At 37.1% G+C, this 23,209-nt stretch overlaps 1 protein-coding gene across 8 annotated transcripts in view; it reads left to right on the forward strand.

Annotated features, from left to right (window-relative positions):
- The window catches only part of LTBP1 (latent transforming growth factor beta binding protein 1), a 391,697-nt gene that overhangs the window by 149,205 nt on the left and 219,283 nt on the right, over positions 1–23,209 (forward strand). For 6 of the 8 annotated variants that reach the window (XM_038397049.2, XM_038397051.2, XM_043511538.1 and 3 more), the window contains exon 5: positions 2,411–2,578. In XM_038397049.2, coding sequence (XP_038252977.1) covers positions 2,411–2,578 — 168 coding nt within the window. Of the gene's footprint in view, positions 1–1,916; positions 2,579–23,209 lie in introns of those variants that run through there. The other 2 variants (XM_043511541.1, XM_043511540.1) reach the window with 2 other exon arrangements.

Consider the following 23,209-nt stretch of genomic DNA (forward strand, 5'->3'; position numbering starts at 1 on the left):
AAAGATAGTACAAGTATTCCAATCACCATTTGTCACTTTACATCCTCTGTCTTTAATCCTCTATGGTTTTGATTGCATGGCTGTCTGAATACCTTACTGACCTTGAAGGCCACTTGTAAAGATTTTAGGGAGACTCTTCACTCTTACAGACATTGGCCAACATTTTAAAACCTGGTTGTCTAACGTTAGACTCCTAAATTCTTATTTAGGCATCTAAACTTACTTGCCAAAATCCTCCCTCTCTCTCTGAGAGACACACACATACACACACAGCAGTAGTAGACTGCAAATTTACAATCTTAGAAGTGAGAGCTACCTGAATGTTGGGTCTAATCTTAAAAGTCAGGCCCACCAATCCCCCAATATGTTCCTGCCACCGACATTTTCACATAAATTATTAGCTGTGTAGTAAAAATTATTTTGTTGATCAAATTGTATTTTAACTCTGTTCTCAATTGTGCTACTGCTCAGGACTTGGCAGTGTTGTACAGTGATTCCGGAATACAATTAGAACATGGTTTAGTTTCATCTACACTGGCAAAGCCAAATTGTATTTTAACTGAGTCGGGACACTAATGTGAGTCTCCCAATGCAGTCGTTTTTACAGTGTAGGCAGGACCTACTTTTGTTATTCAACTAAGCTTGTTTTTTTACTCAGATTACTTCATAAAGGAAACCTGTTACAAAAATGACTTCAAAATATAAAATAGTCTTTTTTTTCCTGGGAAATAACTTAGGTTTTTAAAGAAATCTTCCAAATAAAATATAAAACACTAATATTTCTTGTGAAACTGTCTTAGGTGCTTTTAAATCTGTCTTTTGGAAGTCTTCACAATTCAAGCCATTTAATTTCTGTTTGTCAGGGAAGGTATATCAGTAGTTGTTATAAACAATGGCTTAGCTTCCGAAAAATCTAAAGTGCCTTTAAATTAATTAAAATTAATAAATCAGACGGTTGACTAAATGCTTTGTTTCTATGTATTTCTAGCCTATGCTTGTTTTTTAAGTATTGTTTAGGATAAGGTGGAAGCATCTGTAATGCAGCTGCTGGTCAACTAGAGTAATGCCCCTTGTTGCAGACAAGACAGTTGGCACAATTGTTTTAATTTATTTATTTCATAAAGAGCCAGAAACAATATAAATTTATATTCTTTTGAAGTGGAAAGATTTTCTTCATCTTCCTGAGTTTTATCAAAAAATATTTACCTAGAGGGTATTTCATAAAGTAGATTGGACAGCTTGTCGGTAATCTGACTGCTTTTGCTGTTGTGGCAATATAAGAAAAGAGATGTTCTCTCTCTTTATGTCTCATTTTGTGGAGCTAAAATTGTTTTTTAAATGTAAAATTTGAGATGGACAATTTTCACAAATGTATCCTAATATATTTACAAGTACTTGACAAAATAGTAATAACTAAAAATAAAACAACAAAAAAGATTTCATTTGGAAATAGTTTCAAAATAGAATCTCTTCTTTGCTTTTTTCTTTTTCTTTAGCTTTAGTTTTTGGCTTTAACAGACAGGTGAGGGGCCAAATATATCAATAATGTAAAACCTACTTAAGTCAAATGGTTTACATGATGGATGAATTTGGCCTGAGGAGTTTAAATTCAAATTAGTATATGGTCAATCTTTGTTACCTTTAAAAAAAACAAAAACAAAAAACAACCATACAAACAAAAGGAGAAAATGGCAGATTTTCTCCTATAATAATTTATAAGAGTTCTAAAGTAGTACTTTAAACTATGGATACTTATTAGGCCTTTCCCCTGCTTCACCTTTGTTTAAGTATAAACAGTTGATTGCAAAACTCAATCTATAATATGTAAATCCAGGTGGAGTAATAGTGCCAAGAAACTGTGAAGAAAAAAAAAAGGGTCCAGGCAGCTGCGTCACAGGGTTTGATCACTTCAGGCTGGGGTGCCAGGAGATTTGAGACAGATGTTTTCAGACATGCTGCATGCCTAAAACATTTCCAGGGGTTGAGCTACAAATAGTGACTTAATAAGTGCAGAAACAGGAAAAGTATGCAGGAGGACACAAGAGTTTATTCACCCCTAGGTGCACAGTCAGCCTCTTTACATTACATCTGCTTGTCAGAGTTGGCTATTTAAGCTGTCATGCCCTTGGTATTGCTCTTTGTCTGACTGTGAATAAAGTGCAGCATTGTGATTACTAATCCTACTCCAGTGACTTGACTTTAAATGTGGTTTTGGAGTGCATCCCAGAGTTCTGTTTGCTAAGCTTCCTACTCCTGTTCCAGAGACACCACTGGAGATCGATGAGAGAGAGCACTGCAGGCTGCCTCCTCCTATAGACCTGTCGCTTTTTTCTTTTTATCCTTTGAAGGAAGTCAATGGATACCAAAGTGATCTGTTTGTTTTTCTTTTTTTCTTTGCCTCCACTCACAGTGGGAAATCACACTGGCCGCATCAAGGTGGTCTTTACACCCAGCATCTGTAAAGTGACTTGTACCAAGGGCAATTGTCAGAACAACTGTGAGAAGGGAAATACCACCACCCTCATTAGTGAAAATGGCCATGCAGCTGACACCCTGACAGCCACTAATTTCCGAGTAGGTAAGTACCCTCAAACCATACTTATCCTTAGCTTTCTTGGCTAACAGAGAAAGGAAGATTTTTAGTGATTAGTATCAGTTGTGCATCTGTTACTCTTTGCATGGAGAGACTGTGCTTAAGTAAAAGCAATTGTATGTCAGATAAGGTTTTTGGTTTCCTTCTGAAATGTTCTTGATAATTTCCCAGCTGTCCTAAAGAGAATATAACTGCATTTATAATCTAAAGTTTCAGTTGCAGGACTACAATGTATTGGACTATAGCTTTTGCTGAAAAAACCCATAACTCAAAAGCTTGGATTAATACATTCTGAAAGATTTGTCAGATACCAAAAAAAGTTTGTGTTTCCCTCATTTATTTAAACTGTAGTAAATGAAGGTGAAAACTAGTTTGAGTTAGTGAAACTATCCTGAAAAGCTCTGTCTGAGAGTTGCTTGACTCTGCATTCCTATTACAGTACAGAGTTGCCAGCTTACAACTCTTGCCTTTTTTGTGCTGTGAATAAAGCAGATTTATTATCAGAGAGGTAGCCGTGTTAGTCTGGATCTGTAAAAGCAGCAAAGAGTCCTGTAGCACCTTATAGATTAATAGACGTATTGGAGCATAAGCTTCGTGGGTGAATACATCCGACGAAGTGGATATTCACCCACGAAAGCTTATGCTCCAATACGTCTGTTAGTCTATAAGGTGCTACAAGACTCTTTGCCGCTTTTACAGATTTATTATGTATATAATATCTTAATAGGAGATTGAAATTTTAGAAATATAATTAATAATTCTGACATATTGTAATTTCTCTGTTGAAAGTAATCATGTTACTACTAATGCTCATACTTCCGTACTTGTTGAATGAGTATCTACAGTATACTAGACTATAACCTAAAACTGATAAGTTATGGTGAAACAAATCCTGAATAATTTGTGGGATAATGGGTTTACATAGTTTAACTGCCCTATATAATGTAATGATGGTAGTACCTCTTGTGCAAAAATATTTTTTCTGTAAATTAAGAGAAAGATATGTAGAGATAGGTATGGCATATTGACTTTAAATTCTTTATTTCACTAAAACATTTTCTTGCTGCTGTTGAGCGTGGGTTTTTGTTGTTATGAAAATACTATAGTATTTTTATCTCCACACCTTTTTTAATCAATTATTTTGCCAATGTGCACTCAAGGAATCATAGATATGCACATTATAATTTTAGCAAAAAAAATGAAGAGTCCTTGTGGCACCTTAGAGACTAACAAATTTATTTGGGCATATACTTTCGTGGGCTAGAACCCACTTCATTAGATGTATGAAGTAAAAGATACAGGACCAGGTATAAATACATGAAAGGATGTGTTGCTTTACCAAGTGTTAGGTCAGTCTAATGAGATAAATCAATTAACAGCAGGATACCAACGGAGGAGAAATAACTTTTGAAGTGGTAAGAGAGCGGCCCATTACAGACAGTTGACAAGAAGGTGTGAGTAACAGTAGGGAGAAATTAGTATTGGGGAAATTAAGTTTAGGTTTTTTAATGACCCAATTTTAGTTTCTTGCTGGTATAAACAAAATGTCAGGCAGCATTGATGGTGGCCAATGCTGCCCTTTTAAAAGTGCACTATATTTCAGTTTCTGAGGGAGGGAAAAATCCAATTCATCTCTTACATCCAGACAGAAAATGCAAAGTACAGAGCAGTCACTCTATGACTGTTACTAGATTAGCTTGCTGTGGATACAAACTCTTTTGAAATCTAAGCACACTCCTTGACAATGCACTTCGGTATAACATGCACCTTAGTATAAGATACATTTTCTTTTTGCTGTAAAAACAAGATTTGTAAAAAGAGGCATACAACACCGATGTCATTGTAAAGTGTGGATATTCTGAGACTTTTTTAAAAAAAGGATTTTACTAACAAATGCTAAATTAATTACTTGTAATTGACATTTACTGTTAATATGGGTTTTTATTAATTTTTGGCAATTGCCAAAGCTAAGCAATTTCCTTATTTGAATTTATTTTTGATAGAAAGGATGAAACATTGAGAATGGGTACTTACCTAGTTTATTTGTGTGTAAAACTGCTGTAATCTGATTTCTTCTCAAATATTTGAAAACTTTGAGAGAGTGTTAAAACATGTAACACACCTTTCTTCCTGGACTGAGGCCAAATATTTTTTGATTTGGCATGTACAGTAGCTTCTTAAAAGTACTCAGCAAAAGCAGTATATTATAATATTTGGTGGAAAGGAAGGGGAACATTATGTTTGGAAATGCATACTAATAAGTGATTGTGCATTTATAGATATTTATTAATTTAGTTGTATTCATCATAATGATTTCTTTACTTCATACACTTATGTTATAGACAGTGTTTGTTTGTTAGAAACAAACCAAAAGCATGCTCAGTTGCTCCCGGGATAGTTATCTTCATAAAAATTAAGAAGACTAGATCTAAGCAAAGATTTTTGGGGTCTCCAGTTACAAATATAATTAGCATGTGAATTTAAAATATTTCTTAAGAATAAGACCAAGGCTGAACAAGTGCATCTGTATTAAATTAGGCCTGTCCTGATCAAGACATTCTCCTAACATACAAACTAGTGATTATCTGAGCCTTGTCAGATTCTCCTGTTTTTTTTTAAATTGTAGTATATTTTATTTGTGCTGTTGGCTGAGAAGACCCTGTTCTGATATTGCTTAATGCTGGACAGTGTAAAGTTACAGAATGATACATGCAGGTGCTTTATGCGATCATTTTCTATTGAGGATGTGCAGCTATGAAAACAGCATGTTTAGGTCAGAGAAAATATGTTTTTACCTTTCTATTTTTTTAAAAGCGAATTTTCCATCACCTTAGAGACAGCAGCAAAAGTGTGTGCATATGTGCAAGTTTAAATTGTTTGCTTGGAGATTGAAATTAGCAGTTGTGCTGTTACATTGTGGATGAGCTTTAGTGCTCATAATGAACAAACTTTAGTTTAATATTGATTTTCAGTCCTAGCTTTGCAAATACTGTATTGCTGCAGTTAGAATTTTAGGCAGAACACATAGTGAAACCAAGCATTTCCATTTTAATAGGTCATTTTCAGTTTCCTAAAATTGGCTCAGTGTTTTATCTTTTCAGATGAAACTTGGTATACTAGCTCTTAGTCACAGGTTTCAGAGTAGCAGCCGTGTTAGTCTGTATTCGCAAAAAGAAAAGGAGTACCGGTGGCACCTTAGAGACTAACAAATTTATTAGAGCATAAGCTTTCGTGAGCTACAGCTCACTTCATCGGATGCATTTTAGTCAGGGAGCAAAATTTTTCTGAAAGTTTTTTTCCCCAGAAATGGGTGACTGGTTTTCAAGAATATACAGCTTGGGAGAAACATGTTTTTTCAGCTAACTAAAAAAAATTGCAGCCTTTTCTGAAGAGCTCTAGCACTTTATCTGGAGCTGATGAAAATCCGATATTTTTAAGGCAGATAGTCCCTAGATTGTAGATGTGTCTTTTCATGAGAGTGAAATTTGGTTTTAAAAAAAATTACCTTGCACATGGATTTCATTACACAATGGGACTAATAAACTGCTAATGTTTCATTGGCATGAAGCGTGTGTGAATATATAATGTGAATGGAAATTTCTGCTGAAGAGATTATCTTTCAGTATTTCACTGGATATGCCCATATATGCATAAGAAAATTGATTGGAATTTCAGTTCTTACATATATGTAAGAGCTTGCATTATATGATCTGTGTAGGTGGGTATGGAAGCATGCATACAGAATACGGCAAGGGCTCCTGCCTCATTCATTAGACACATTACGCAGTCTATTACATCTAGCAAATAGTTGCACATTATAGCATTTTTAAAAAACAATTAGGAAAATCCATTTAAAAAAACTTGATTAAAAGACCATTACTTCTGTAAAGTGAAACATCAAAAGTTAAGAAATGCCAAAATTAAGGTTGTCTATGCAATCTTAATTCTGCCCCATTGTGCTTATGATGCAACCTTTAATTATATGATCATATGCAATTTTTTCTACAGGACCATTGCCTGAATCGAGCTCTGTAAAAGAGGCAATCATTCAGTATTTTATGTTTAACTTCACTGTTTAGTGTGTGGCCCTGTGCCTCACATATTGCACCCCTTTCAAGCCTTGCCCTGAATGAGTATTTTTTATTTATTTATAGGTTTTTTGTGGTTATCATCTTCGTATCTGAGCACCTCACAAATTTTTCTTCCCAATACTCCTGTGAGGTAGGGAAGTAATACTATCCCTATCTGGAGATTGGAGAAGATTTCTTTAAGTGTGTTCTCCCTTGGGGGAAAGGGAAGGTTCTTAATGGCTCTTTCCCTTCTCCTGTATTGCATAGGGCAGTCCAGTGAACACTTATGAGAACACCTCCTGCAGCTTCCCCAGACTGTGAAGTTAACATTCACTTTCTCTGGGACTGATGCTTTGCTCTTAGGGAGAGTGATTAGGGTGCCAGACTCTGTTCCTTAGAACTATTGGTGCATGTGAACTGTTCTCACCTATGATATCATTGAACTGGGAATCAGAAGCTGCTAGTCAATTCTGCTTCTTTTTTCTCTTGGCCCCTGTGAAGATGTCCTCAATCATCTCCCCTACACTGAAAGGTTACTAAGGAGCACCCAGAGAGCCTCTGATGATATGGTTTTGTGATGTCACAGGTTAGAAATGAGTCTCATCCTCAGTGTCCCACAGGCATATAAATCAAATAGGGGTCAGAGATATCAGCACAGATCACAAAAATCTATACATACTTATATACCCACTGCAATAATGCTCAAATACTTATATTATCAATAAGTGAAGTCTTAGAAACAACTTGCATGCTTTACATAATGAATAGTACTGAATGATGGTGTAGCACATTTATATGCTTATATTATTAAAAGACGTTATCACATTGACAACTCTACAGTAATATGTTTACTGTATAGATTAGGTATGTTTTTGGACAACTTCAGAGCCTTCCTCCATGATTTATAGACAGAAACCTCCAAGCAGAAACACAAAGTGTTTTGTTCAAATTTTACCCTCTTTTGTGTTTATCCTGTATTTTATGATGGATACGCAACTTCCTCATGTCCCTGAGAAAAGATAATGCACATAGTTTTGCTCAAAATACACAATTATTTTGCACAGCTTAAATGTCAGAAAACAGATTTGTAAAGCCATGCAATCTAGTCCCTAGATACTATGGTGATGGGTGCATTTGCAATGCCTAAGCAGGCACTATGCATTATCCCAGATGATATATTCTGAACCCACTGTGATTCAATACATGTTGTAGAGCAGTGAAAAGACACTTGGGCACTACATTCTGAAGCAGTGAGCTCTTAGGATGGAACATAGTAGTGGCAACATGAGTTACTATGTAATTATCATTGTTTTAATAGGCTTTTTAGATAATTACTAAATTCTGTGAAAATATAAAACAGTATATAAATGGTAAGTGTTAATACTTTATCACAAATAAAGGCATGTTTTTTCAGACTTGAACTGCTCATTCATTTGTGTTGCCTCTTTAGTTTAAAGGTTAATTTTTATTTTTTTTAATTTTTATTAAAACAGTTCTGGAAAGTACTGTAGAAAACTCTTAGTTAAAACACAAATGTGACTTGTAAGGAAGCCAACATATTTTTAACTGTAGTCTTTGTATGAGAAGAGATCCAATAGCAATGAGTTGCAGTTAAATGTTTTTAAGGAAATTGCTTTTAAAAAGTAAGTGTAGACATAGAAGAAAGAAAATGAACACCAGATTTCATTACTAAGAAACAGGATGCTAAATCATACCTTTTTTCTTTCCTTGTGTTGCTGCCATTTGCTTTTTAATACAGTGCCCAAGTTTGCTTTCATTGCTCCATTTTATATGTGGAATCCCACAGGATTCAAGAGATACTGTAAAGCTATGATAACTGAGGAAACTTCTCAAGGACAGTGTGGTTAATGCTGATACATAAATAGCACAACCAGTCAGGCATATATTTCATATAAAAGTGGACTGAAAAGACTAATGACATATAAAGGACAGTGTGCTAAGGAAGGCAGATTAGAAGGAAGCATAAAGTCAGACAAACAGCTTGTTGAACTATTTGGATAGAAGTGGAAAAGGGTTTAAAAACTTTTCTGGCTGCTTGTGTCGGACACTCAGTATTTAGTTTTCTACCTATTATAATTATATTTTTCTTCACTTGGCCACTTCGCTGCAAAAGGTCCAGTGAGAAAACCAAAGGTGCAACACACTATTTATTTTCAACTTCCTCATTATTACATAGTGATCTCCAGTACTTTGTAAATTGTGAAATTTACCCCGGACAGAGGACCCACACAAGGCCCATGCACCACTTACGTTTGAGTAAAGCACTGTTATAGGTCTTCAAGTGGGACTTAGCTGGTACAAAGGTTTTGTGTGCATCCTTTGCCTATGGATGAGTTTTATCCTGCCTATATAGGAATTAGCATATGAAATCAAGTTGTAAAATTGGAGAATTACAAATCTCATTTGAAAACACCTTTCAGCTAGATTTTTTAAAAATTTTAAAGTTATTACTGACATAGTAAGGGAGCAGTGATTTTTTTTAAAAAAAATGATTTTCAAGTTGATGGTGGCCTTTTAAATGTTCTAATCAATGAATAGGCTGTTTCTGAAATAATTATTTAGTTCAGGCACAATATTTCGTAGTTATTGTCCTTTCTTAATGAAAAGATGATGTAGGAGCATTTTGATTCTCCTTATAATATTAATAACATATTGGGTCAGACTTTTTATTGATTGTATACATTGGATATTTAGAAGCATATACAAATCTTGTAAAGTACTCAAAGAACCTTGTTTGTCAAAGTACTGGGGAAATGAAAAAGTTATGACAGACTGAAGTTGTGTACACAACAAGTAGATGGAGTTTTGCTCAAACATTGCTTGCTTTTTCTTATGTTGTAAATTTTACAGGCCAGATCCTCAGCTTGTGAAAATTGGCATAGTTCTGTTGAAGTCACTGGAGGTGTGTTGATTTATGCCACGAGAGGATCTGACCCATTATGGTGAAGATCTTGCCCATGATGTTGGCTTCTTTTGAATTACACTGACTGCAAAAAACATAACCGCACATAGCCTTATTTGGTAAAAGATTTGATTCTGCTGTTCTTGCAGTAATTACCATATCCCTTTTGCTGAGCTTTATTGTGTTTTGCTTTGTTTGCTACCAGATGATTTTTTTCTTTTTTACCTGATAGACTCTTGAAAATTTTAGAATTCTCAACAGCTTGTTTAGAAGATTAACTACATTGTAGTAGTGATTAAGCAAGTTCAATTTGCCTGTCAGAGTCTGCTTTAGAACAAAGTTCAAGGCTCAGCATACAGAAGTTTATTCCCTGTTTTAGCTGGTAATTTGAAATTTAATCTGTACAAATGGTGACCATACTTGAAATATTGAGTCATGCAGCAACACTGTAACAGCAGTAGCGAATCCATGGTCAGGATTAGTACTTTTCTTGAGATGTTGGACTGTGTGGAGACACAGGAAAGGAAAACTAATGATTGTAGAACGAGTTTGTAAATTCATTCTACATTTAAAGATCCTAGTGTATGAATACCTCATAGGAACAACTTTTGCTGCCATACCCACAAAAAAAAAGACCAATACTAAAAAAATAAAAAAATAAAAAATTTGTGACACAGTCTGAAAGAACCACTGAAAAATGTTAGCTAAATTGATTTTGGAGGGGACCATTTACTGCTGCTATCAACGGAATTTTATTAATTTTCTCTGTTTTTTATTTCCTTCTATAAAGTGAGTTTTAGTGCACCGTGTACATGTGCATAGTCTGTTTTCATGTTTGTTTACTAATTCTTTGAGAAAATTTACACTCATGCTTAAAAAATGGACTAGGAAATTAGCAAAATCAACAAGTTCCAGATTTAGGGGGTGAAATCCTGACGCTTCTGAGGTCAGTGGGAGTTTTGCCATTGACTTCAATGGGGCCAGGATTTCACCTAGGCTGTTTATGTAACCATTATGTGAAAATGACATGGTTGGGGGAGATTGTGATTGGGTTGTGCTATGTTAGAAAAAAGCTCCATTTCACTTGGAAAAATTCCCCACTGATTTTTGAAAAGGTCGCAGTATATTTTCTTCACATCAGATTTCAGCTCTGGGGAGAGCCAAATGAACCTGAATCCTTTGCTTTCACTAGACTGTTTCTGATCAGAACTGAAAAATGATGTTAAAACAACAAGCTGTTGATTTGCCATGGCTTGTTGTCTGGCTTTGGGTTCTGAACTGAAATATGTGAATAAAACCTAATATATGTTGAATAATAAGAAAAAAACACATTGGCAAACAGGCAAGTAATTAGGGTGACCAGATGTCCCGATTTTATGGGGACAGTCCTGATATTTGGGGCTTTTTCTTATATAGGCTCCTATTACCACCCCCGTCCCTATTTTTCACACTTGCTGCTGGACAGCCTACAAGTAATCTCAGCCCCTTTCCCTTATGAAATCAGATTGAGAGATCTACAGTGTCTAGATCCTGGGCCAAATTCAGCCTTAGTTTAATCAAGTGCAACTCCATTGACTTAAATGGATTTGCATCAGCTTATACTAGGGCTGAATTTATCCCATAGTTTGTCACTTGTCAGAATTAAGCCTTGACATTTTTGACAATTTTAATAGACCCTTTATAAAGTCCTAGGAATTGCCAGTTATGGAATAGAAGGCACATGGATTTCAATTAATTCCTTGATAATTTTAAAAAATAAAGGTCCAAATTTTAAAAACTTAGCACGCAAAAGTGAATGTGCATGAATTTCACAAATTGCGCAAGTTAAACAAAAGGGGCAAAATCCTGGTTCTAATGAAGGCAAGTCAACGTTGCATGTATGTGGAAAGTGCTTGTGCAAATATACAACTTATGTGTGCCCACTGAAGATGAAATTCAGCCTTTGTGGAGGACCAGCAAAAAGAACAGTGCACCACTTAGTAAGCCCTACTTTGAGGAAACCCTACATGAGGCAGCAAATGCACCCTTGTGCACAAAAACAGAATAACATCTATACACCACTGAAGTGTCCCATTTGAGTCCTACTTTAAAGGCTTGAGTGTGTCTTAAGTACTGAATAGGTTTTGTGCTTGCCTCCTGCAAAGCAGGGCGTGGGGTGATTTCACCTTAGGAGTTTCGCCATGTGCATCAGTTTTTTAAATTTTGCCATTAGTAAACATTTCTTACTTTCATTATATTTGACAAAGTACTTGTATCTTTGCTGTATTTGTAACACCTTCCATTTAGTTTAGAAATATTAAGTTGCACTGTAATGTAATATTTTATAATGATGTAATTCAAATTTTATAATTTTTGAGGCACTCACAGCACCTTTTCATATTCTGTTATTATTGCTTATTATTCATACGCCATAGATTTACACAGCATGTTATTTATTGCAGTTCCATTTCCCCCCCTATACACCGCTTCAGCAACCTCAGATTGTTAGTGTTCCATTTCCATTCATGGAGGTAGTATTTTATCAGTATGAAGTGTGCAGTCCAGATACAAAGCTTACATTTGGGGCTAAATTAATAAAAAAAATTATTTGCAAGGCTGGGTCATTCCAGACATCTTTCTATGCACTTTTTTTTTTATACAGTACACAAGACCTTCTCTTGCCATTTTAAGTAAGGAAACATCTGTACTCACCACTTGGAGCCTTCAGGAAACTTCAAGCTGTGCAGTAGTTAATCTATGTAATTGCCTCATCTTATTTTTGTTATGTTTGTCACTCCTTGCCCTTTCCTTTTCCTTCCTTTTCCTTGTCACACTCTTGTTGTGTCTTATCTCAATTTAGTTTGTAAACTCTTTGAGGTAAGCACTGTGACACAAATGTCTTTGTATGGCATCTGGCACAATGAGACCCTGATCCTGATCTTGCATCAGTAAAGTGAATGGGAGCAGGCCAATAGACAGCAAAGGCCTAAAGTCTCTGATGGGATCAGCCATAATTATAAACACAGTTTTTGTTACTGTGCACGCTAATCAATCCTTTATGAAAGAGGCAATCCCAAGCACTTACTACAGCTACATTTTTCTTGACACAGCAGTGAATGAATGCAGATGTTTATTTTTTCAGACTGGCTGAAGTCTGTTTTTAAATCAGATTTGTCTTGAAAGTTGTTTTCTTATGAGAACTTGTGCAAAAGGAGTATTAATATTTGCAACTTGCTGAAGAAGTGCAGTAGTATGGGTACAGCCTCATGACCATGCGCTTGAACTGCTCAAGAAAGCTATGTGTGCTCTTTTTTTATTCATTCATACTGTTCAAATAGTACAGGATAGATTTGAATGGCTGCTGTACATTCAGGAATATGAGTGCAAGTGTAAACATTTATTAAAGTGTTTCGAATGGATGATAACCCTATTGCAGATGTGCATGTTTTTAGTGTACATTTCTGATTATTTCCATGCATAGTATATTTTCCCTTCCCACCCATCACCAATCCCTTGGCTCCTTTCCCCCAGACTCCAGGATTTCAGTCTTTCCCTCCACTCTCTTGCATGTCACCTATTCGCCATGACCTAATTCACTACTCAAACTCTAATGTCTCTCTCAGAACCTCCATGTCCCATCAGTTCCTAAAGCCATCTCCCAGCAAAACTTTCTGTTTGTCCTCAACATAAGCTGTGTCAGGAAATTTCAAATTCCCTTCATGCTATTACTCATGATTCTGAACTGACCCGGAAGAGCTTGGTTCATGGATCCTTCTTTAAATGCCAAAAGGGATCCACTTGAAAGGGATCATCCTCACTTTATTCTTTGCGCAAGCGTTCTCCAAAAAGTTGCTATTGTGGTAGTATTACCTACTGTCATAATTGGAGGGAAGGCTCCTCGTGTTTCATATACTGGTGAGAGCAGGTGCACTGTGCTGGGTTTGTAACATGACTCCACAGTGAAGTTACTGTTCTTCATGACATTTCAAGATCCTCCCTGCGGGTGCCTGTGTGGCTTCGTGTTGCATAGCTGCATTGATCTCTGCCTCAAACCACTCTTCATTGTTAATTTTTTACTCCATACAAAGCTTCTAACAGGTCTTCTAGAAACTTTCAGGCAGCGGAGCTACATTCTGGTGGGAGAATGTTATAATGGCATTAGAGCAGTTGCATTAATGGTACAACTGCTTCCGCCAGCTCTCAGACCATAATGATGTGGAGCCTTGTTCCTCAGACGTTCTTGTCAACTGCTGGAAATGGCCCACCTTGATTATCACTACAAAAGGTTTTCTTCCCCCCCCTCCCCTCCTGCTGGTAATAGCTCATCTTAAGTGATCACTCTCCTTACAGTGTGTATGATAACACCCATTGTTTCATGTTCTCTGTGTATATAAATCATCTCTCCACTGTATTTTCCACTGAATGCATCCGATGAAGTGAGCTGTAGCTCACGAAAGCTTATGCTCAAATAAATTTGTTAGTCTCTAAGGTGCCACAAGTACTCCTTTTTTTTTAAAGAGCTAGTGTCACTAGCAGTCATGCTATTGAATAACCAGATAACCAATACATGTGGGACTCCTGCCCACCCAACTCTGTGTATCCACTGAAATATACGGACTCAGAACTTGGAAGGAGGAGAGTACTGTGTTCATGTGTTGCACTGATGTCAAAACATGAAAGGAGGTTTTTTCAAAAGTGGCAAAAGCAGATACAATAATGCATGTGTACCAGGTATGCTCATTTAACATTTAGAATGTTTGCTATCAGTTGAAGGGAGGATTTATGTTTTGGACTCTTATTTTGAGTGTTAATAAACACAGAGATTATTAATATTAATGAATAGTATATGGGTGTTCTATATAGAGGAGGGGAGGGACTTTAAAGTGTTAGGAACATAGAAATTCTCACCCTGGGTCAGACCCACTATTCATTTAGTCTAGTATCCTTTCTCTGAGAATGGCCAGCACCTGATTCTTCAGATGAAGGCACAAGAAACTCCACAATAAACAGATGTGGGAAAATCTGCCAAAGGTCTCATCCTAATCCCTAATATTTAAAGATTGTTTTAAGATCTGAATGTGACAATAGGGTAAAAGGAACACATCTTGTACTTTCATATTATTTAACTGCAATGTCTCTACTTTTATATTTTTATATATATAGTATTATTTTCATGTTTGTTTATATAAAAAGAAACTTTTAGTAAGATCAAAATAATGTATTTCTTGGGATTATTTGACATAATTTTTATTCTTCAAAAGCCTATCATCTCTATATAAATTTATTTTTACTTTTTGCTACAGGGAAAATTTTAGAATGATCATATAGGGAACCTAAGGCTTGATAATAAACCTGTGCTATTATGATACATGTAGAGAACACATAATGGTGTGTTGTGGTACCAAGGTTTGATTGGCATGGGTTTGGGATGACGATAATTTTTGCAATTGGCAAAGCAATTAATAAATTATACAGGACATCCCAAAGTAATACCTATAAAACCTTTATACCACAACACACATGTATTCTGTTTGACACTTATTTTGCAAAAAAACTGTATTAAGAATGTTTGAAAGAGTTTTAGTATTTAGTACTCTCTTTCATATCCTTCCACACACAGGCTTTCTAAGAACTATGAGACTACTGCATGTGTTTTGCAGGGAGAGGAAATGATTATTGATGTGGTGACATATATGGCAATTTCCTGCATATCCTTGGGAGACCTTATTGAATTAAGTTTAAGTATCTTTGGGGTCCATTGTTTTAAGTGAATTGTTTATGTATGATTATGTTCTACTCCATAGAGGAGGGTTATCACAGCTCCTCCAGGAATTAAAGCTAGTGGGTGGTAATTAAGGGAAATCAGCCAGGTTGCAACCCCCCAGAGAGATGTCCTTTGCAACGGAGGCTTGCATATACTAGTTCAAACTGAATTCTCCAGAGGTCAACAGAGAAAGAAAGGACTACTGGATAAATATCCTGAGTTTAAACTGAGTCAGGGCCTTCTTTCTGATCCGTCAAATGGACGGGAACTTCTGTCCAAAGGAATAGGGGAGCAAGCCTCGGGGTTGAAAAGACTGACACCTACCAGAGCCCAAGGCTGGAGTCAGAGTAACCTCTGGTAAGCTTTTGTGCTTGCTTAGAAAGAGTAGTGTAGTAACTTGTAACTGCTAGAAATTACGCTGTTCATGGAGAGAAAGCAAAGTGCAGATGCTAGCCTTTTAGGCAGTCTGGCTTTCTGGGAATATCATTGTGTGCCTAGGGAACTGTGCAGCCTGGAAGATTTCTTGGTCAGGAGGGAGAGATGTGGGTCTCCATCCAAGAGAAGTGGTGGGTGAGGAGCTAGGAGCCCAGAGTGGGTGCCGTTGGTGGACGAGGGGGGAATACAGGTGCAGTTACCCTGAACTGTGACAGATGCATTTAAGAAATCACTAAAAATGAGTAGGGTAGATTTTCTGTACATGTTGATGTTATATAAGGTCTGATATCCTGCATTTTAGTGGGGCAAAAGCACACACCTTATATCCTTCAATAGTGGAGGTGTTGTGGGGAGATTCCCAACTTTGTATTAGTGCAGAAATTTCAAACCGATTCTCCTCTCATATTATACTAACATAGGTCAGGATTAACTCCACTGAAGTAAATGGAGTTGGAATGGTTTAAAACCTGTGTAACTGAGCAGAGAATCCCAAAGCATGTTTTGTCTCCCCTCTCTCCTTTGCACTTCAAACTGTGGTTGTTTGAAGCTGCTCAGATGTTTGGAATGTTACAAGTATACTTAGAAAAGATGTATTAGTGGGCAAACTTCATGTATGTGGTCAGAGTTGTATGATAAATGTTTTCACAGTTTATTATATGAATATTACTACCACATGTGAGTATATTTACAGCAAATGACAAATCTAAAAATAATATTTTGTTTTATTTTTAAAGTAAAAATAATCTCATTGTAGTCTTGGGTTTTACCACTGGTGGTGAAGAAGGTTTTTTCCCCCTATAGAGTTATGCATGTAGAGAAAACAAAATCATCACTCTAAAGAGAACTGGATAGAGATTGGAGAGACAGAGTTGTTTCCCTTCTAGATTACCAGTTTGATTCCAGCTCCATATTAGTAGTGTAACCTTATGTTCAATGTGCTCTATGAAATATATAGGCTGTTTTGGCCTGGTTCCAAGAGTACAGGTGGGCCACCTCACAATTGATATTAATTGGTACCTTTATTGGTAGTCTCATCAGAGAGACCAGTGATTAAATTGGTATGAATGAGAGGTGTCCCCTCCAGAAAAGGGGTTAAGATTCATCTCATTTCAATACAGAAGTCTTGTACTGTCACTACCTGAGTTGTATAGCTCCTGCTCTGAGAATTAATATTGGGTTTTAGTCTGGAACCTTTCATCAGCACTAAATTCACTTTAAATGTTAAAATAAAGAAAAGAAGTTATCACCCTTTTAATGAATAGCCTGTTTTCAACAACCCTTATTAAAGTCGATAGCTGCAAGAGAATAGTTTCTATTTTTTTCATAATGAAGTTCGGGGGTGGAGAGCAAATTTAAATAGGCCAGATGGGTTTCATTTAAACATCTCCATTTCATACCATGAATGAACTGAATCTTCTACTGGTGGTTGTTACTGATAGCCAGCCCTAAAAATTGAAAGCATGTTATGTATTGTATGCTAATCATTTAAAACCTGCACATTTTCTTATGAACTTGCATAGTTCATAGTCAGACAACTTGTAGGATAGTTTTTGTACTGCTTCAGAAAGGGCTATTTTCATTGACTTCTGAGGCTCAATAATGGCAACCTCTGGCTAGTTAAAATTAAGGATTCTCTACTGATATCCAGGAACCTGGATTATTAAAAATTTGATGGACTGAATTTTATGGACTACAGTGTATGCCACATTTTTGAAGAGGCCTGTTATATCCTCCATTTTTTGGGCACAAATCATGTGCTTAGCCCTCCAATTGTTGAGAGTTTTGTTCACATTTAATCACAGGTGCAAAAAAAAAAACCAAAAAAACCTAAATTTATTAGAGCATAAGCTTTCGTGAGCTACAGCTCACTTCAGCTGTAGCTCACGAAAGCTTATGCTCTAATAAATTTGTTAGTCTCTAAGGTGCCACAAGTACTCCTTTTCTTTTTGCGAATACAGACTAACACGGCTGCTACTCTGAAACAAAAAAAAACAGGATCAATTTTTGTAGGTGCAAAGTGTGTCTGCAGAAAATGAATTTGCTCTTTCAAATTTGACTCTATGGACAAGTGGCTGGAGATGGACAACTGAGAATTCTCTGTGTTTAGGAGATCTCTCTACTGGCGTAGCCACCTCCCACACCAGCCCTATCTCACCCTCAGGCTAAGGAGAGGGAATGAGCAAGTGGGAGAGAGGGAACTACCTTCTGTCTTCCACTGATGTAAAGACCTTGAGGGCCTTAAGGTAGAGCTGTTCTTTGCAACTCTAATTTGTGCTGGAGCCAAGTGGTCCAGATTAAGAATCCACAACTGATTCCTGGATGGCCCCCTGTCTCTGCTCCGTTTGATCTGATACTGCTTCAAGATGAATGGCGACAGTTATAGCAATACATGGAGAATCTTGGCTACATCTTTTGGGGCTCCCCAGAGAGGTACAGAATACCATACAGGACTTGCCCTTTCATAAAATTGGTCTTTTCCTCCAGAAGACATATGAGTTTTTACATTTGTTAAAGGACTCCAGGGTAAACCTCCCCTTCGTGGGCATATATACGACAGCCCCAACGAAGAAGTACCATAAAAAGTCTTACAAGCTGAGGCCTTTACATCTGTCCTTCTACCACCAATGCTCTTACAAGCCACCTTGCAAAAGAAAGCAGGTACAAAAGTTCAGATACAATGCCCCATCCACCTCTACTGCAGCTACACAACCTTACCCTCCAACCAAAAGATACTTTTGATGGGACGCTCGAGAGCTTCAAACCATTTCTGATGCCATCTCCACTTGACTCCCAGATGTGCTTTGGTGGATGCCTAGCATGATTTTCCCACAATTGGAGGACAATAACGATGGACAAATGGGTATTGGATGACAGGTTTCAGAGTAGCAGCCGTGTTAGTCTGTATCCACAAAAAGAAAAGGAGTACTTATGGCACCTTAGAGACTAACAAATTTATTTGAGCATAAGCTTTCGTGAGCTACAGCTTATGCTCAAATAAATTTGTTAGTCTCTAAGATGCCACAAGTACTCCTTTTCTATTTGGGTGTTGGATATTATCAACTCTGGGTACACCATCATGTTCTCTCTGTTGCTCTTCAGGGATCACTCTCATGAGGAGATCTTCCTTCAGGAAGTAGAACCCCTTCTACAATAGGGACCAATCTAGCAGTTACCCCTTCAGTAACAAGGAAGAGGGTTTTACTCCAAATATTTTTCTAGTCCCCCAAAAGACAGGAGGGTTCAGGCCCATCCTTGACGTGCAATGACTCAGTATCTTTATTTGCAAGATAAAATTGTGCATAAAATTCACATTGGCATCAATTGTACCAACCCTAGAAAAATACATGTGATTAATATCTCTTTATATGAAAGATGCATACTTTCACATCACTATTCACCCCTTCTCAGATTTGTGATGGGCCACAACTTCTGTCAATACAGGGTATTCCTATTCAGCCTTGCAAATGCATCCAGAGTCATCATGAAAGTGCTGTTTCTAGTAGCAGCACATCTCAGACAGGATGGTTCCACTATCTTCCTGCATCTGAATAACTGGCTTCTCACAGGCAAGACGTATCCAGAAATCATAGCATCACTGCCCTGTCTCCTAATATCCCGAGGAGTCTCTGTGAAAATAGAGAAGTCCATCCTGACTCTGACCCAGACAATAGATTCTAAGGCGTGACCTTAGACTCAGTCAAGGCAAAGACTGATCTCCCTATGGACAGATTCCAAACCATGGACAGACTGGTAGATACACAACTTTCAGACATAGGGCTAGGTGGGCCTTGCACTCTTGAGTCATGTGGTGTCATGTATTTACCTATAGCCATTTGTCAGACACCACCTCCGCTGCCTACAGGCTTGCTTTCAAACAGTATATGTACCAAGCAAACACAGACTGAACATTGTAGTGACAATCTCCATCAACATAAGGACCTCTCTGACCTTGTGTGAGGATCCAGCATAAGTGTGTTTGGGCATTCCTTTCCTGTGTCCTCCTCCCAACAGGACAATAATCACAGATGCCTCTTTGTTAGGGTAGGACGCTCACATGGATGGTCACACAGCACATGCCACTTCGACACCTTGGGAAACCATGATGCACATAAACCTCCTGGAATTCTGAGCAGTCCGAGAAGCATGCAGAGCATTCTTACCATTAATCCAATCTTACCACATTCTCATAATGTCAGACAAGCGTATTCTACATAAACAGGGAGGAGCGAGATCCAATCCTGTGTAGGAGGAAGTGGTCAATCTGTGGAACTACTGTATCAAGAACCAGATCACCCTATCATCAGTGTACCTCCTTGGAACCCATAATTTACTGGCAGACAGCCTCAGCAGGTACATTGTCACCAACCATGAGTGGGAATTCCACAGTTCAGTTGTGAACCCCTACCTGGAATCTTTTCATCACTCAAACAAACAGGAAATGCAACATACACTGCTCCAGGGGAGTTCAGGACCAATTCTCCAGGTGATGCTCTCCTACTTCCTTGGACAGAACACCTAAACTACGCCTTTACTCTTATCCCACTGCTTGCTTAAGTACTGTGGAAGATTTGACACAACAGAACATGAATCATTCTGATCACACCTAGATGGCCTAGGCAGTTCTGGTTTCCAGTTCCCCGTGCACATGTCGGCTCAGCTGCCAATCAGCATTCCTTTCCTTCCAGATCTTTTGACTCAAGAGAATGGCAAGATCAGATATTCCAACCCAAAAACTTTTCACCACACAGCTTGGTATTTGGATGGGTGTTGGATCGAGAATGTTCCTGCTCCCATAATGTGCAAGCTGTCCTTACTAATAGTAGAAAGGGCTCTACAAGAAACTGTTATCTTGCCAAGTGGAAGCGCTTCTCTATGTGGGCCCAGTGGCTCTGTATGTCTTTGGCACTTATACAGAAACAAAATTGCATCCTCCACCTAGCATGACCTCACATACATGGTGCATTCAAAGTCATCCCAATGGGAACGGAGTCATGCCAGCAGGAACAAGGAACTGGTACTTGGAAAAAATCAGGATTGAATCTCTGGTTACTTCACTTTTTCTCTTGTATAAAAGATCATGAGAAGTAGGTTCCAGTCCTGCAGTCTTATCCTTCTGGGTAGCCTGCACTCTAGCAGAATTCCATTGACTTTCAGTGGGACTCGACGAAGGCAATACAATTCTTCCTTATGAATCAGATTGCAAATTTGGGGCCCTCTCTTGGAAAATTCTGTCACTGAGCCAAACACTATATGCCTCACTCACCTGAATAGCCCCAATACATTTAGTTAAACTTCTTACATGAGTAAGGATAAAAGGAGCCGAGCCAATGTGTGCTAGTTTATTTTGTTTTTCATATGGCCCAAACCCTATCAGCTTCCTGCCTATGATTAAGACACAGATCTCATCTGATTATTCAAAAGTAGATGGCTCCTATTTTCTAGTCTACACCTAATTTGTTACAGATATGGACATTGTTTACAAGTGACTTTAATCACTGGTCTACTTTTCACCAGCTCAGAGATAGCTTAATTATTCATGGAGATAATGATCATCCCAGAAGTTGATCCTAATCCCATGGCTCTCTACTGAGGGTAAATGGAGTTTTAAATGTGTTTTAAATGGAGAATTTTATATTGGAGGGGGCAGGAGGGAAACTGGGATATAACATGCTTGAAGATACATTTTGGGTTTTTTTTTTTATTTTGTTTTTTGTTTTTGCTGCTTCTACAGATTATTTGAACAGAGGCTGTCTCACTCACGGCCATGCAGTGCAGCTATAATACTACATTAAGTCACATCATAGTCATTATTTCATCTGATTTTAATGTAATAAATGGTGTGTTCTACGTTGAATGTTGAATATGGCTGATAGAGAAACTTGGAAAGGACTAATGAAGAAGAATGTTCTTTTTCAAATGGAAATATTATCAATAATAAAAAGGGGAACACTGGACATTTCAGTAGATTGGATAAGTTGCTTTTTGTTTTTGTTTGGTTAAATGTATTTTTTCAAGATTTGATCTAGAATGAAAATACCTCTTTACTTTTTGAAAGAATATTCTCAAAAATTTATAGTGCCAGGAAACTATAGTGCAGGGAAACTATATCTCTGCCTCTGAAAAAGCAAATAGGGAGATATTTTTATATTTAGGGAGCATGTTTTAAATTCATTTAATTTTACAGAATAATGTAATTATTATTTACAAAATAGTGATAATTATAATAGGGAAATATCTTCAGATTTTGTTCCATTAATATATTAATCCACCCCTTTTAAAAGTATTTAAATTAATTGATCAGCAAATAGATACAAAAAGAAAAGGAGTACTTGTGGCACTTTAGAGACTAACAAATTTATTTGAGCATAAGCTTTTGTGAGCTACAGCTCACTTCATCGGATGCTGTAGTTCACGAAAGCTTATGCTCAAATAAATTTGTTAGTCTCTAAAGTGCCACAAGTACTCCTTTTCTTTTTTGCGAATACAGACTAACACGGTTGCTACTCTGAAACCTGTCAAATAGACACAAATACTGAATTTTCATAGGTGCCTCAGCATTTATTCAAATCCCTCTTGAGTGCCACAGTGTTTGTGTGTCATGTGTCACTTTGTATTTGTGAAGGAAGAAAAAGGTGACAGAAAGAGAAGTCTTGTTTGTTTGAGAAGAATTCCACTAAAGCTACCTGCAAAGCCTCAGGATTCAGTACAGGCATTTTTTGAGAATTAAATCCCAGTCATCCAGATAGTTCCAGTGAATTCCCACATGAAATTATTTACAAATCCATGCCCCTAACCGATTCAGTGGGAATAGAGCTAGGGCAGCATACAGTGCTTTTCGAAATCCTACCCTCAAAGCCACACCATTCTTTTCCTAAATCACCTCACATGATCGTTCTTTATTAAAGTTTCCTCAGCTCAGGAAAGTAATGAGTGAAATTGATTGGGAGAAAAAATTAGATTGAAAAGTGTAAATGAAAATTCAGAATTCTTTAAGAAGAGTTTATTAGATGGCCAAAAAGTCATGATAACACAATCAGGAAAGAGGACAACTTTGGCTCAAAACCCATCCTGGTTCAGTGGTGAAGTGAAGGCAGCAATTAAAAATAACAAAGGAATAGATAATATAAAAATGGAAAAAAGGGAAATAGATAGAATTCAATATAAATTGGAAGTTATAACATGCAGAACATTGGTAAGGGAAGCTAAACACATTAGGAAAAAATCTACATCTGGCAAGGCTAAAGACAACAAGGACTTTTTTAAGTGTATTAGGAACAAAAGAAATCTTGGCAATCATGTAGACCTATTATGAGATGGAGTTGGTAAATAGTTAAGAATGCAGAAAAAGCAGAAGTAGTCAACTATTATTTCTCTTCTGTGTTTGAATGAAGCAGGATGATGTATTTGTATTGAATGAGGATGATGACATACTTTCCAGTCCATTA

The sequence above is a fragment of the Dermochelys coriacea genome, chromosome 3 (assembly GCF_009764565.3).
Source record: "Dermochelys coriacea isolate rDerCor1 chromosome 3, rDerCor1.pri.v4, whole genome shotgun sequence".
NCBI classification, from domain to species: domain Eukaryota; kingdom Metazoa; phylum Chordata; order Testudines; family Dermochelyidae; genus Dermochelys; species Dermochelys coriacea.